This window comes from Lactuca virosa, chromosome 4, assembly GCF_052849685.1.
Source record: "Lactuca virosa cultivar CGN04683 chromosome 4, Lactuca_virosa_CGN04683_v6, whole genome shotgun sequence".
NCBI lineage: Eukaryota > Viridiplantae > Streptophyta > Magnoliopsida > Asterales > Asteraceae > Lactuca > Lactuca virosa.
Window position 1 is genome coordinate 425868094 of NC_136429.1, and position 16115 is coordinate 425884208.

Below are 16115 nucleotides of genomic sequence, written 5' to 3' on the forward strand. Positions count from 1 at the left end.
TTGAAAATGGAACACTTTTTGTTTTTCAGTTATGTAAGATATGTTAATAATAATATACATAAACTGGTATATTGAGTCCCACAATTAGCAAGAGATTTCCTAATTACAAGTATAATTACAAAAATAAAGAAGGATTACAAGAGGATAAGTTAATGGGAGAATATAAAGGGTGCAGATGGAAGGGGATGAAAAATATTGTTCATATGGGCATTAGTTAATGGAAAAGTCAAAATATCTACCTTCCATATCGTTAAATTTGCAGCAATCATTCAACCAACGTTGAAAATCTGCACAAACACAATTTGTTGAATATTATTCACGTGTTTTAACATAATTATAAACCATTGTCATGGTCACAACTTAAGGGATGTTAATAAAATTATAAAAGATTGGGTTTAAAGTAAAAAAATAGTGATGTATTTGCATTAATTTTTTTTAGTATATCATCCTATTTTCATTTGCTTTTATTCCCAGCCGACTGTACTTCATTTAGGGATCTCAAAGACTATTTTCTCCGGCGTCTGTCTTATCTGTAAATTACTGAGCTTCATATCTTTATGTGAAACTAATAAACCATGTTCTAAGCATTTTTATTTTTAATAACTGTCTTGAAGCTATTACATGAACTAAGCTTAATAATTCAACAGTTTTTTAGTGCATAATATTTAAGTTTCAAGGTTTAATGGTATGGATATTTCCTTCATTGTGCTTATAGTTGATTTGCACTCCAGTTCTTGATTAAATATAATGAAGCTATGGATGATCCTCATAAAGATTTGAATATTAAATAGCTCTTAGGAGAATATGTAATTTGACTTTTTCTTCTGCTTTTCTTCTCCGCATAAATGCTCTTGCTTTTAAGAAATGGTTCCATATAGTGTTATTCTTATGGGTAACATGCCATTTCAAAATTAAACAATCACGGTTAATTATTTTTCCTATTTATATATTATTTTTCTTAATATTTTGTATCTAATACGGCTCAATATCCTACAACTGATCGTATTTGTATGCAAGAGAGCAAAATTATGCTCAATGACACTCATGTTAATCTTTTGGTTTTTAATTTTTTTTATACTAGCTTTTTGCAATTTTTATCATTTCTGCACAAATTGTAATTACCATTCTATGACTTTTTAAAAGTGGATATTTGATCACAGTGAGTTATTGCTAATTTGGTGTTTTGTTTATATGAGTTTGACTTATATTTGTTATTTTGTTTATTTAAATATTACTATTACTATTATAAATATCTTACATTTTTGGAGTTCATTAGCCGGAGAATTGGTTAGTTTTTTTTAAATTAAATGAATGTATTTTTGGTTTTGGCTGAGAACTGGTTAGTTTTTTATTTTTTATTTTTTATTATTATTTTTTTAATAAATTAAATGAATGTATTTTTGGTTTTTGATAAGATCTTAAAACGTTATAAGTTTAGGGAATTCAAGGTTTTTTTTTTGTTGACAGTGGTATGTAGGCAAAAAAATGAGTGAGATCACTTTCAAGTTGTTACGTATGCGTTGTGAATTACTATCTTTATGATAAGGGGCATCTTAGTCATTTCAAATAATTAGAGGGTAGTATTTGTATATTTATTTATTCAAGGGAGGAAGATGATGTACCGATTATATACTTAACAGAATAATATTTTCAATACTACTGTTTTATTTTTCTAGATATATTTTTTTTGAATTCTAAACCATGCAACACACGTGTTCAATTTTCATGTTACAAAATGATTGGTATAAGGTGATTTTTAGTAATTACGGACAAAACAACACACTTTATGTGAAAATAACTGTTTTCACATCTATGATTATTGATTACGACTTTTAAAGCACATTCATTATGTTATTTTATATCAATCTACTATTGGATGTTACTTAATTTATTAGTTTTGAATATATTTATTCATATTTTCTCCATTTTCACCGATCTATTGTTCATAACGTTGGCATGGTAATTTAAGCATCATAATCACAATGACTTTGTTTTTGGTTTTGGGAACCTTATTTATCATTTTACCCCTTAAAAGCCTACATAATAACACCCATAATTTCATGTCTTCAAGCGCTTGGTAATTGTGCGACCGGCTGGCATTCTCCTTGGAAACTATCATCTTTCTATGTAAACACAATTTGGTACTTCTGCGATGAGGTGGTATTCAATGTGCAAAAGATCTATGAAGATTAATAAATGTTTGCAAATATGTAATTAACGTGTTTTTTAAAGTTTCAATGTTATTTTACTTCATCAACCGTGTGGTACACAAGTTATAACCTAGTAATATTACATTTACTTATTTATTTGCCAAAATGAAGAAAAGTTCTTGCTTATTTTTATATTTTTTTCTCTTACTTTATTTAGATATGGTTCATCGATTTTACTTTGTATAACTATAAGTGAAATAAAAAAGAAGCAGAAGAATTAGTCATCATATAAACTCCAGGTTCCATTCTCCATTTTCGTCAATAAGCGATTGTCTTTTGTTAACGATAATTCGTGATGGTGATAGTATGGATTACTCCTTGGATAGTTTTAGAAAAACAAAGGAAATGATTCGTTGATTATTCTAATTTCTAATCCTTTTTACAAAAATTAAAAAAATATATTTATGATGTATAGCTACATCTCTACAAACGTATCGAATACAAACAATTTAAAAAGGCTAATCAATCAAAAATCTTATGTACTTTAAAAACTAAAACCTGTTTCTAAATTTCATTAAACATCAATAATAAAATACAAACCTAATTTTATTATTCACATTTTCAAAATTACAAACCTGAATTACACTAAACATATATAAATTAAATAGAAAAATATTTTTTTCTAATTAGAACGTATATGTTAAAAACCATGAAAGTTTAGTGACTGTTTTATACATAATGTTTTGACAGTTTGAACATATCAGGTTAAGAAATGTGAGGGGGCTTACAGTATTTACTTTATATTCGAGGGTCCTTCAGTGGCATGGTGACCTAATTAAGGGGTGAGAAAAAGAAAATCAAAAAGAAGGAATTTATGAGCCTACAATGAAAATACAAAATGTGCCAAATATAAAATATACATGGTGGGAAACACTAGAGACTTGGAAAAATATGATATATCCGTTCCATAAATCAGTCAAACTTGTTAAAAACATACAGCAAAATACAATACGCAAAAACGATCTCAATACACTAAAAAAACGCAATAAACAAAAAGTGGAATAAAAAAGACATTTTTGCTTGTTCTAACATTAAAACATGTTCCGAAATCAACAAATGCCAATTTTAAGTGATGTAATAAAGCAATATTGTGGAGGAGTACAAGGTAAACACTCTTCAAATAGTAGTGATCCAAGTTCAATAAAACAACATTGTGGTCTGTGGAGGAGGACATGATCCTAATGCAAATTCCGTACAAAACACAAAATGGTTGGTTAGTCGGAAGAAGGATTTGAAGACCCAAAAAGGTTGAATTTATAATAAATAAATAAATAAATACTCTGTTTAATTTTACAAGAAAAAACTAATAATTCAAATAAAATAGTTTTTGAGATATGTTATGAGGTTTTATGTTAGCTTCTTATGTCAATTTATATTTTTCACACTTACAATTATTATATCAAAACATATTTATACAGATAAAAGTTACATTTTTCAACTAGTTTTTCTGAGTAAATTACACGTATGGTCCCAATGGTTTAGGATAATTTGCACATTTGGTCTCTAACTTACTTTTTTAACTCGGAAGGTTCCTACCGTTTGTTTTTGTTACGCACTTGGTCATTGTCTTACCTAAAAAGACTATTTTGCCCTTGATTTTTTTAATTTATTTAAATAAACACACTTCCAACCCCACTCCATCATCTTACCTTACCCACCCCACCATTTTTTCCTATTTAGATAATAGTTTTTTTAGGTAAGACAGGGACCAAGCGTGTAACAAAAACAAACAGTAGGGACCAATCGTGTAACAAAAACAAATAGTAGGGACCTTCCAAATTAGAAAAATAAGTTAAGGACCAAACGCACAAATTACCCCTAACCATAGGGACCATTCCTGTAATTTACTCTAGTTTTTTTTAACACACCTCAAATATAACCCAAAGTATTTTGAGTAAATTCTAAAAAATGGTCCTTGAGTATAATGGAACTCACAACTTTGGTCTTTTTTTTGGTTAACTACTTTTTTTTTTTTACAGATTTCGTCCTAAATGGTCAAGTATAACTTCTTTTATATATCTTTTTTTTTAAAATAATCTAATACCAAAAATATAATACATTACAAGGACAAAATTTGTAATTTTAACAATTAACACTTGAGGACATTTTATAGGCTAGTGAGGGGTGAGCAGTGACCAATCAAGTAAGTAGGCCCATCAAGAGTATAACGAATTAAAGGCTGTCGATGCTAACAATACACACCAGTCATCAAGATTTAAATGAATTTTTTGTCCCCTCAATTCCAAATTTACAATTTTACCCCTCCACTCCCACCCCTCAAGTAAAGCATCTTCTTCATTCCCAGAACTCCAAACTCATTTTATCCGAATTATCCAGGTATCCCTTCCTTTCTAAATTTATCTTTCTTTAAAATCCATTAATATTTCCACTTTTCTCACATAATTATGTACAATTTCTTGAAGCCAAAGAAAACACACCCAAATTCTTCATTGAAGATATCCCAAATGGAATCCTCACAGGTATTTACTATTTAAAGTTTACTTCTTAATTTTTTTTTTTAATAAAATACAATCTTTTAGCTCCTAATTTATGTTTCAAATCCCTCAAAAGCCATTTCCAACCGAAACCAACCTATCAGATGCTCGAAAAAACGTAAGAGATCTCGCAATCAAGATTGAAAAATCAAACTCAAGAACTCAAAAACAGCACAAACAAGAAGAAAAAGAGGAAGATTCGGAGTACACAAAAGTGATGAAAGAAATCGAACACATCAAACAAGAAATGGGAAAACTGAAACTCGATATGAAACGCGTTTTGGAGGAGAAAAAACGAGCAGAAAACGTATTCAAAGCCTCGAGTTCTAAAAGTTATACGCTTTCAAGTGCAGTAGAAAGAATCAAGAAAGAAATCGAAGAACTCGATGAAGAACAGGTTCTTGTTGAAATAGCAAGAATCGAAGCTATTAAAGAATGTGAAGCCATTGAAGCTCAAAAGAAAGAAGAAGCCACTCGTTATCAAACCAAGTTGGAAGAAATCAAAAGGAAAACCGAAGAAATTGTCCAAACGAAGAACACTCCAGATTTGTTACAAATGATGAATGTAGAATTAGAATCTGCAAAAGCTGAACTTGAAGAAATTAAAAGGGAAGGTTTTGGTTTCATGACCTCCATGGATGTTATCAGAAACGAGCTCAAAATCATTCGAGAAGAATTGAGTCGATTAGAGAAAGAAGAAGAGAAACGTGACTTGACTATTGAAACCCTAAATTCAAAGATTTTGAAGGGGAAAGCGAAATTGGAATTGGTAAACGCCACAACCGAAAAAGCAAACTCGATCGCGTCGAACTTATCGATCACGGTTGACCAATTACGAGCCGAATCCGAGACCGTAAAGAAAGAAAAAGAGATAATAATCGAAGAAATCGAAAAAATCAAATTGGAAATCCCGAAAACGGAATCCGGAATCGAATTATCCGGGAAACAACTGGAATCCGTGATGGAGGAGTTGAAAAACGAAAAGTTATGGGAATTCAAAGCTCTTGAAAATTTAAAAAATTTAATCGATTCCACCGTTCAGGCGCGGGACCCGTCAAGTTTAAATAGTACAACGATAACAATAACGAGTTTTGAATACGAGTATTTGACCGGAAAAGCAGGCGGTGCCAAGGCGGTTTCCGATAAGAAAGTGGCGGCAGCTCGAGCTTGGGTGGAGGCGTTGAAGGCGAATGAGAAGGAGATATTGATGAAAGTTGAGATGGTTAAAAGAGAAATTAGTGAAATTGAAGTAATGGAAGAAGATTTATGGATTAAGAGGAGATCATCGATTGATGGTGGGGTAAAAGTTTTGGCATCACCTCGAAGATCGATGTATAAAATTGGGAATATGACACCCGGGAGACGAAGATCATTGAAGTTATTATCGCCTGCGACTCGACAGGCGATTAGATCGGCGAGTTTTAGTAAGAAACGGGAGAAGGCAACGAGTAATTTAGCAAAGCTTTTGGATGATGAGGATGATGAAACGGGTGAGTGAATTTTGGGAATGTAAAACGATGTTTGTTTTATGTTTGAATAAAGAGTTAGGAAGTTAGTTTACCCGTAATTCTTTAGAATTTTGTTTTCTAATCATGTAATTAGGCGTACAGATAAAAGGGTTCAACTCTTGGCAGTTGCAGTGGGAGTTTCAATTTCAATATGGCTTAAGAGAGGATTAGGTTCTTATACCATATTTGGTATACTTGCAAAAATGGTCTAGGGTTCGCATCTCTATAGCCACGGTATAAAATTTTCAATTCCAATGTGGATTGTGCTTCTTACATACACTCGACTTTTATGTCAGCTGTCAGTGTCAGTAACTGTTAGTTACTAATAGTATAGTATACCTGATTTACATTTTCCAGGATGATATCATTGTATGACAATAAGTGAATAGCCCTTTTTATTTTACATCATGATATATATCATTGTATGACAATAAGTGAATAGCCCTTTTTGCATAAACCATATAATAGGGGTTTCAAGTTTCAACTACAATCATTTAAATTTTGATTCATATTATACAGAATTAACATGGGGGAAAGATGAATTAATAACTGGAACAAGCTCTAATACTGTCTAAATAGCTTATACATAAACAAATGGTAATTTCGCAACATTTAACTAAATAATAGAACATTAAAAACATACCTAAACCACAAGCACACACTTAACGAAACTGGTCAAACTGTTATTGTTGTGAAGCACCGATTTGTGCAGAGGAATCAGACAACGCCACTGCTTCCATTTTCTTCACGATTTCAAACTTTTGAGGCGGAAATGGAGGCACAGAAGGCTGGCTCTTGTAAATCTGAGCATACACAAGGTCATTATCATACTCGTTTTCATAAACCGGGCCCACCTGTGGTGGTGGTGTCGCCACTCGTTCAGGTGGTGGAGCCGCCGCCATTGTATCTTTATGCAAAGGAGGACGAGTTAGGGTTCCGGTCATGTCAGCCGGAGTAGGGATATTGTAAGATTGATCTGCGGGGATCACGTAGATGGGGTAGGGTTGATGTGGCGGCTGTTGGTAGGGCATGTACATTGGGTAGTAAGAGGAGGAGATTGGTAGTGGTCCGGTTGGGTATTGAATGTAATTTGGTGGTGGTCCGGCGGGAATGTATTGAACCGGCGGCGCCGGTCTTTGGTCGGAGATGTGTTGTATCTGGTAACCGGAAACTTGACAGGTCCTTTGCATTTGAATCGTGGATGAAGGATTGTAGATTATACTCTCGGATTCAGGAATCATTTGTTCTTGATAGATTCGAGCTTTTTGATCGGGAAAACCATTTGCGACAGAATTATCACTATAAATGGAAAACAAAATTATCTAATTAAGTAATTATTACTCATAGCCAAATCATGGAGGATATGAACATAAGTATATAACTTGAGATTCGTTCTTCATTACCTTTCAATCGAACCAGGTGCAGCTACTTTAATCTTCTTATCCACCAAATTACCTCCAGCATCTTCATTGTTAGCCCCAATTTGGGTCAAATTTGAGGCTGAAATCGACGAATTGATCGAACCAAAAGAGGAACAAGTTTCCAACACCATTGATTCCGGCACCGAACCCGAATCACCACCAGTACCACCGCATTTCCCCGAATCCCCACTGTTCATCAAACTCTCACCATTCCCTTCCAAACAATCCATCCCCATTAAACCATTACCCATACCAGACCCATCAGACAACCCTCTGTTAATAATCATGGTGCTCTTCAAAGCATCAGAAAACCAGGTCTCCGATTTCGGGTCAAGCAATAACGACCCAACAGATTCGGGTCTGGTAGGGAAGAGGAATAATCGGATGCGGGAGGGAGTTGGGGAGCTTGCGATTCGGTCATGTTCTTCGAGCATGTTCTGGAGATCTTCATCGGTGGTGATGGAAATGAGAGAATCGAGGTCCTCGTTGGGGAGCTGGTACTTGAGCGTGAAGGGGCGGTTGCCGTAAAGAGCCCGAGAGAGATGGTGTGTGAGGGAGGAGATGGTGGAAGCTGTGGTGCGACGGTCAACGGCGACGATGCGGGTTTCTCCACCGGCGTAGCAGAGAGATTTGGTTTGTGGACGGGGGACTATGTGGCCACCGTAGCTGCACATAAGGCGGATTTTGGGAGTAGGTAAAGGTGGGAGGGAGTGGGAGTGGGAATGGGAATGGGGAGGTTCGACGGTGGTGGCGGTGGTGGTTGGTGGCAGAGGTGGCGGGTCCATAGCGGTGAAGAAGATCTCGAGAGCGGTTCTGGAAGGGGTTTTTCGTAAGCTACGGCTTTTCTTGCAAGGGAAAGAGTATAATAAGCAGGTGGTGGAGTGGGTCACGGCTAGGTGACATAAGGACTGTCACTGCCATGTTTATCCTTTAATTAAAGAAAAAATTTAAGAAAAAGTTAAATTTGTAGATACTATTTTATATTATCACAAGTTTTGTTTTTCTAATTTTGTTGGTTATGATTTCCACTAGTGTACGACTTCTTTTTTGTTGCTATGTAATTAATTTTTAAACCAGAAATTGCTCCTTCTCGTTTTCTTTGTCAAACTTTTAAGTTCTAATATCCGTTTTGCGTGTAAATTCTTTAGTAGGTAAAGACTACTTTTCAAAAACTTTTAAACACATATACCATTTGTTAGTAAAAATATTTGACATATAGATTTTTTCTATAAGTTACGGTGATAGTTTTGTAATTTATTTTCTAAAAATGGATCAAACTTGACAACATACAAAAGTCTTATGGCGAACATACATGCCAACATATGAAAATCTTGTGGCAAAAGTGTCAAATCTTTACTATAAACTACGAACAATTTTCGTAAAAATAAATAAATAGGGACTTTTTCTATAAATTACGAATACAACTTTTGTAATATATATATATATATATATATATATATATATATAGTTAGGTTATAATATGGATGGTAAGTATTGTGTGGATGTAGGGATGAATGTGGACCAAAAGTTTAAAATACATATTCTAATAGAATACATATTCTGAATGAATACAAATTCTGACAGAATACATATTCTGATTGAATGAACATTTTGAAGAATAACAATTTTTTGAACGTTGAAGAATAACAACATTCTTAAAATCATTTATTATTAACATTATCGAATAATATAAGGTCCAAAAATAAACAAAAAAACAATTTTTATTGTCACATTCTATTAAAATACAATGTTATTTTTTAATTTTTGCCACATTATTAGAATACAAGCTTTATACCTAGTCATTCTTGAAAAAATCTTCATTCTATAAGAATACAATGTCATTCATGAAAGAATCTTCATTCTCATTATTGTTTCATGCTGTTATATTTTGATATTTTGGTGTCGTGAATTTCAATTGTCATGAAATTGTCTCTTAATTTCCATCCACCATTGTTGTTCTAAATAACTTTGCTATATTCTGAGTGGTCCTGAAACAAAACACATACAAATATAAGAAATCATTTCAAAAAATATGACTCCAAAAATATATTCATTTCAGAATACATTGTAAAAGAATAAAACTATAAGTTCTAACAGAATGTAATATATGTTAAATAATGAGATATAAATTCTAGTTGAAATCCAACAAAGAATTAGCTCATTGACCCTAATATGTAAAACAAAAGTCGCAACTTTCAAAGCAAAATATGAATCTTTCTACCTACATATATAAGAAAAAAATATATAGCTTTACTTACCCAAATCTAATGGATTCCCAACCTCAGCTTCCTATTTCCTGAAAAAAAAAATTACACATGTAATTATCATTGTGCAAACTATTTTAACAGTGCCTACATTACAATTGCAACTAAAAGGAGACTATGCAACAAAAATCCATATTAAATGACAAAATTGAGTCCAAATAGTCAACAAAAATCCACATTATACAAAGGAGAACAAAAATTATTGAACGTTTTTTGATGAACATTTTTAAAATGACTAATGTGACCTAATAATAAAAAATCATATTGTTCCTTGATTATGACTATGAATGTATGCATAATTATGTAGTTTTACAATTATAATCACCATAAAAAAAATTGAGTCCAAACAGTCAATGTTTTTGGATGAACATTTTTCAACAAGATCTCTTTTTAAAATAAAAAAATACAAGAGCTTTGAGACCATCGCCTCCAATATTTTGTTCGTTAACTTCTAATTTGTGAACTTAACAATTCAAAAGCAAAATTGCAATTAGTTAAATTCAATGTTAACATATATCTATATAATGTCAAACAAAAGAAAAGTTAATTACTATGAACAAATGGGAAATCCGATTAAAACAACACGATATACATATATAAAAGAAAAGTTAATTACACTTACTTTTTTGACCTCCCATCGTTCAACAACATGAACACATCCTTAATTAGGATAGTGTAATCGTTAATTGGGATAGAGATTCCACATGATCATAGAATTCTTGAAGAGAAGGATGACATCGGATCGATATGCGTTGATTGACAATGATGGGGCCGAAGGTCAATGGAACGGGAGGGATAAGATTTTGAGGGTGTCAATGGAAGAGGAAATAGGGTTTTAAATAGAGTAATTTACCTAAATTTTTAAGGGTAGATGATTTAGTTAATTATTTATTAAAATTAAATAATATTCGACCCATATTAATCCCTACATCCACATAATATTTGTTCATCCACATTTAAACCTATATATATATATATATATATATATATATATATATATATATATATATATATATATATATATATATATATATATATACCAAACCTACCAGCATGCTAAAGTATTGTGTCTATGTCTAAAACTCCAAATTATACTATTTGTATGACACTTCTTTTTCATTATATATAATAATAATTATTGGGTTTATTCTTTTATAAACTAGAGTAAATTATAGAAATAGATAAACTAAAATAAATTATATAAATAATCCCATTAGTATATTACAATTCATAGTTTTAACTTAAGTTCCAAAAGTTTAACCATAGTATAACTTTAATAGGAAGTCACCGTTAAAAGTATGTAAATGACCAATTTACCTATTATTTGGTCCTTTTTATTTATCAATGTTCCAAACTTATAACCATTTGCTTCGATTGAACCTTTTGATTTTATGATATTCAAAGACTTATATACATAAGGTGGCATTTTATAGTCAACCTAAGTTAACTAAGTTTTATATTAAAGACTTTGGCTGACCCAGACAACTTAGATTGATTTGACGGTCTGAATTGTCTAAATGTTGGACTGTGACACTCGTTTTTTGATACATTATAATTAGTGTAATATAAACTTAGAATATAAAAAATGTATGTTAAAAACTAAAATGATGTTGTATTGAGTATATTTTGACCAAAAAGGGTATTTTGGTAATTTTGTGAATTTTCTAAGTTCTTAAGTAACTTTGTTAATGTTATTGGAGTTGTGTGATTCTAACATGTATTTCTAAACAAAAATTGTCTAGAGTAAAGAGCTTACTGTGTTAAGAAGTAGAAGTCTATAAGCACGGGTAACGTAGAAAAAAATGAAAAACTTATTCATGCATCAAATTTCGTGGTGCGGCGAATGAGGGAGTCGCGGCGGCATTTCGAAATGAGAAAGTGGTTGACGTAAAATGAACAGTGACGACAATGTACTTTCATAAAATCATGGCGCAAAAGAGGAAAGACGCGATGCGCTGGAAGTAGGATGCCATAACTTTTGTGACAAAGTTTTTAGTGACAGACAATAAAAGTGTCGTATAAGGTGAAGAAGTAACGAAGCAACAAAGAGGACATGGCACAACACAAGTCGCGACGTAAACATACAATTATCATGGCGCAAAGTCGCTAATGTGATAAAAATAAGATAAAACAGACACGAGTTGTTTTTAATCCCATTAATCACTCTTTTTGTTCCATGACAGAGCAATATAAAGAAATAAGATTTTGAGCAGATTTTCAAAGGAAGGCAAATAGGAATCAAGAGGAGGCTTCCAAAGTGTTGTCAAACACTTTTAGAATCAACTAAGTTCTATATACTAATTAATTTGTGATTTAGGCATGATATGATCTTGGGGTTTAATAACCCTAATTATGGTGATCGATTCATATGTTGACAATTTGATTTGTGACAATAGATAAAAGTTATAATAATATTAATTTAAGTTAATTGAATGGTGAACTATAGCTAATTACTTGAATTGGAAGTGAAATTGTTGTGAACCCTAGAAATTGAAATTTATGGTTTTGATCAAATGAGTTTATATCATGTTCAATGGAGTTATATAGATGATAAATTCATGGCACCTAAGTGATTTGAGTATTTAAAGTTATGTGAGATGTAGTATAAATGTGAATTCGGACAAAGTAAAGAAAATGGAAACATAAGGTGAGAAAGAAAGTGTTATTGTAATGAAAGCTTGTGTCTTAATGCAATAAGACACTTAAGTTATCTAGATATGAAGCTATTGAGATTATTGCATAATAAAGTATTATGATTTTAATATTTTGATGTTATGAAACTTATAAGAGAAATCATATGATGAGTTATAACACTTAAGAGATGTGTTATTACATAGGTTTTGGTGAAGTAAGAGCTAGAATTAAGACGAGATCTTAAGGAGTTTGAGCAAGTTCTTCTCAATAAATACAATGTGAGTAATTTAACCTTAACTCATATGATATATTGTGAAATACAATTAGAATTGTATAATTATATCTGTATTGATATAAAGTGTCATTAAAGGTGTTTTGATGAGATAATTTAGTAAGACTTATAAAGAGTATAAGTCGATCACACTAAAAGCATTCAAGGAGTTTGCCCTATGAGATGATAAATCTCATATGAGTATTGTGGCATGTTTAAACAATATGTAAGCCTCCTAACAAGTAATAATATTCAAAGGAGTAAACAAGTATATAAAGATTCATAGTAAATGTGTTACATGTTATTGATTTTAGTTGAATTAATATGATTATATATTAATATTATATTATAATGTGATAATGTTACAACTAAGTTAATCATTAAGCTTATGCTTATATTATGAGTGTAATTGTGGAAAGCATGAAACATTACCCTAAGAAAAAGAATGGCGGTTATGGAGAAGTAGGAGTTGGTCTAATAAAATTATCGTCTTTTTATGTAAAACTTTGTAATACCTGAACACTTAGTATTGGTATTTACTTCTTATGTTTGTAAATACTAAAGTAAACCTATGGTTTTGATGTATAAAATGTGAAAAATTTGGGTATGTTCTTATTTTAAAATATATGAAAATCTCGGGCGTTACATGAACAACTTATCTTATTGGAGTTTTTATCTACTTAAAAGAAGATCAACGAGGCTTCATACTAAGTCGGTCTTAGTAATTCTGAAAATGTTTAAGATCAATGAATTTGGAGTTTTAAAATAAAAATAAGGAGAAGAACTTTCATATTCAAGATAACCATAGAAGTATTTTGATAATAGCAGAAGGTTTGTTATGGTAACTTATATATATATATATATATATATATATATATATATATATATATATATATATATATATATGTATATAATTCTTAGTCTATGTTTATTTCATAAGGGAAAATGACATGTTAGCCCTATTATGTATTTCAACTTTGCCCATTTAGTCCTTAAAGTTTTTTTTCGAGCTTTTTAAAGGAACAAACTGTTTAGTGACCTGTCCATTAAATCCCATTAACCTTTTTTTAACCGGTTAATAGAACCACATAAGCAACTTAAGCCAACTCATTTTTGACTTGGACAATACGACGTCATTTTGGACATGAAGTAACTTAAGTCAGCTTAGTTATGTCTTTGACGATACGACGACCTTTTAGACATAAAGTCTTAAGGAGCTTGTTTCAGACCGTTCATTACCCCAAATGCTTATAAAATGAATCTTTGTGCCCTAAAAGGATCACAACTACTAATTTTCTTGGCCTAATCTCGTAAAAAAACTTATACCCTAATTACGACAACCATGCCTTTTGTTACTTCGCCGCGCCACAGTTGGTCCTTCGAATATCGTCGTCACATATAAGAGAATGGGCATTAGAGGTGCAAAAATGCAGGATCTGTTTCCATACGATCCAGTTTTGATTGCATCATGCTAAATTCGATCCTGTCAAAATCCAATCCGGATCTGGTCAAAATCTGATCCGGTTCTAACCAAAATCTGAATCCGATTTCAAACCGGTTTTTAATGGGTTTTAGTGGATTTTGGGGCGGATTTTGATCCGATTATTATCAAATCCGGTTTACAATCCAATATCAAATCTGATTTTTCCATAGGATTAGGATTCGGTTTCAATCTGGTGGATCAGATCTATTCTGATCTGGTTTAGTCAAATCCAGTTTTGACCAAAACCGGTTTTCGGATCAGATCGTTTTCGAATCGAGGACCCAGTTTTGGTGTGTATCTCTAATGGGCATAATGCAGTTGAGCCACAGGACACCGATATCACTCTTCCCCAACTACAACTTGAGGTTTCCCTTATCAGGGAGGAAGTCAATGGGGACCTGCGTTAGTTAAGAAAAAGTCTTCGTCGGGAGATGTATTCCCTGAATCGTGAGGTGGATGATATTAGGGCAGGGCAGCTGGAGGTGTAACGTCCCAAAAATTACTAAGTAAAAATTTCATTTTTAAAACCAACATAAACATAATTTATTCATTTCAAAGATCCATCAAAACATGATAATGCATAAAGTAGTTATCAGAGTAGAAATCATGTCAAAAAATGCGGAATGTTGGTGGATGTGGTGCGATCATGTCAAGCCCTTCCTTTCGAACCGGAAGTACCTAAAACCATAAACATAAAACTGTAAACACAAAGCTTAGCGATTTCCCCAAAATACCCCATACCATACATACATAATAGTTCGAAACTAAACTGGGTCTATTTCACCCCCCCCCCCCCCCTTAGGTCTCTTTCAACCGGTACTAGGTCTATTTCATCCCCTTCACTCTCTTTCAACCGGTACTAGGTATATTTCATCCCATTCGGTCTCTTTTAACCAGTACTAGATCTATTTTACCCCCTTCGGTCTCTTTCAACCGGTACTAGGTATATTTCATCCCCTTCGGTCTCTTTTAACCAGTACTAGATCTATTTTACCACCTTCGGTCTCTTTCGACCGGTACTAAGTCTATTTCACCCTTACAACTAAGCATACGATCATATCAGCAAGAGTCACAAAGACAACAAACACATACATGCATAACAGTAAGTATTACAAAGATCACTATCATCCTACAAACATAATACAGTGGGCAGACATTGGTGCTTTCGACCCACGAGTATAGTAAAGAGACTCGTCTATCGAACGATGATCAACTATAACTACTACTACTGTTGCGAACACAAATGCTACCAACCACCTATATAGCCATATAAAGTACACCCTTAGCTTTTCTTCCAAGACTAGGCGTTTGACTAAAAGTCAATGTAACACCCCGGTTTTCAGGTATTTTCAAATTCATCCATTGGTTTAAATTATAAGTCCATTTGATCCTTAAGTCCAAGAATTATGCCTTGAAGCCCTAGTGGCATTTTGGTAAATTGAGCTGGAGGAGTACGTTAAGCGTACATGTGTGTATGCTGAGTGTACTAGGGTGAGCCCTAGTATGAAGGTTGTATACTCACATACGATGGGCGTACTCACGTCAGAAGGAAACCCTAAATTTTACGGTTTGGAGAGTATTTAAGCATCATGTTTGCTCATTTCCTTTCCACCTTTTAGCCTTCACTCCTTTGGAACGTTTTTGCAAACCCTAATCTTTGAGTGTGCCTCTCTGAGCTCTAGTGTTTGATTTTTGGTGTGCTCTTGGTGTGTTAGAGGAAGAAGATCCTCGGGGAAGCTTTGGTGAGGAGCAACTTGTAGATGTGGGATTTCTACCCTTTTGAGAAGCTCCATAAGGTATAAAGCTTCAATCTTGCTTTGTATTCTTTT

General features: G+C 32.7%; 2 protein-coding genes and 1 long non-coding RNA gene across 4 annotated transcripts; 1 reads left to right on the plus strand and 2 right to left on the minus strand.

Moving 5' to 3' along the window:
- The first annotated feature begins 4442 nt into the window (after nt 1–4442).
- Nucleotides 4443–6365, plus strand: LOC145109012 (protein PLASTID MOVEMENT IMPAIRED 2-like). 2 transcript variants are annotated; one of them, XM_079046114.1, is made up of 3 exons: nt 4443–4547; nt 4634–4690; nt 4782–6365. In XM_079046114.1, exons 2-3 carry the CDS (start codon nt 4676–4678, stop codon nt 6201–6203), a joined length of 1437 nt encoding a protein of 478 aa, XP_078902240.1. In that variant the 5' UTR covers nt 4443–4547; nt 4634–4675; the 3' UTR covers nt 6204–6365. The 2 variants fall into 2 exon arrangements, with proteins under 2 accessions (XP_078902240.1, XP_078902239.1); XM_079046113.1 differs by lacking the exon at nt 4443–4547 and having other exon boundaries at nt 4554–4690.
- Nucleotides 6366–6644: 279 nt separating this feature from the next.
- LOC145109013 (protein PAL OF QUIRKY-like) lies at nt 6645–8491 on the minus strand. Its single transcript, XM_079046115.1, has 2 exons — nt 7617–8491; nt 6645–7512 (listed from the first exon to the last, which is right to left on the minus strand). The coding sequence occupies exons 1-2, from the start codon at nt 8417–8419 to the stop codon at nt 6897–6899; spliced, it is 1419 nt and encodes a 472-aa protein (XP_078902241.1). The 5' UTR covers nt 8420–8491; the 3' UTR covers nt 6645–6896.
- A 915-nt stretch (nt 8492–9406) lies between these two features.
- Nucleotides 9407–10674, minus strand: LOC145169134 (uncharacterized). Its single transcript, XR_013742326.1, has 3 exons — nt 10521–10674; nt 9893–9930; nt 9407–9622 (listed from the first exon to the last, which is right to left on the minus strand). It is a non-coding gene; the product is annotated as an uncharacterized LOC145169134 (long non-coding RNA).
- Between the last annotated feature and the right edge of the window lie 5441 nt (nt 10675–16115).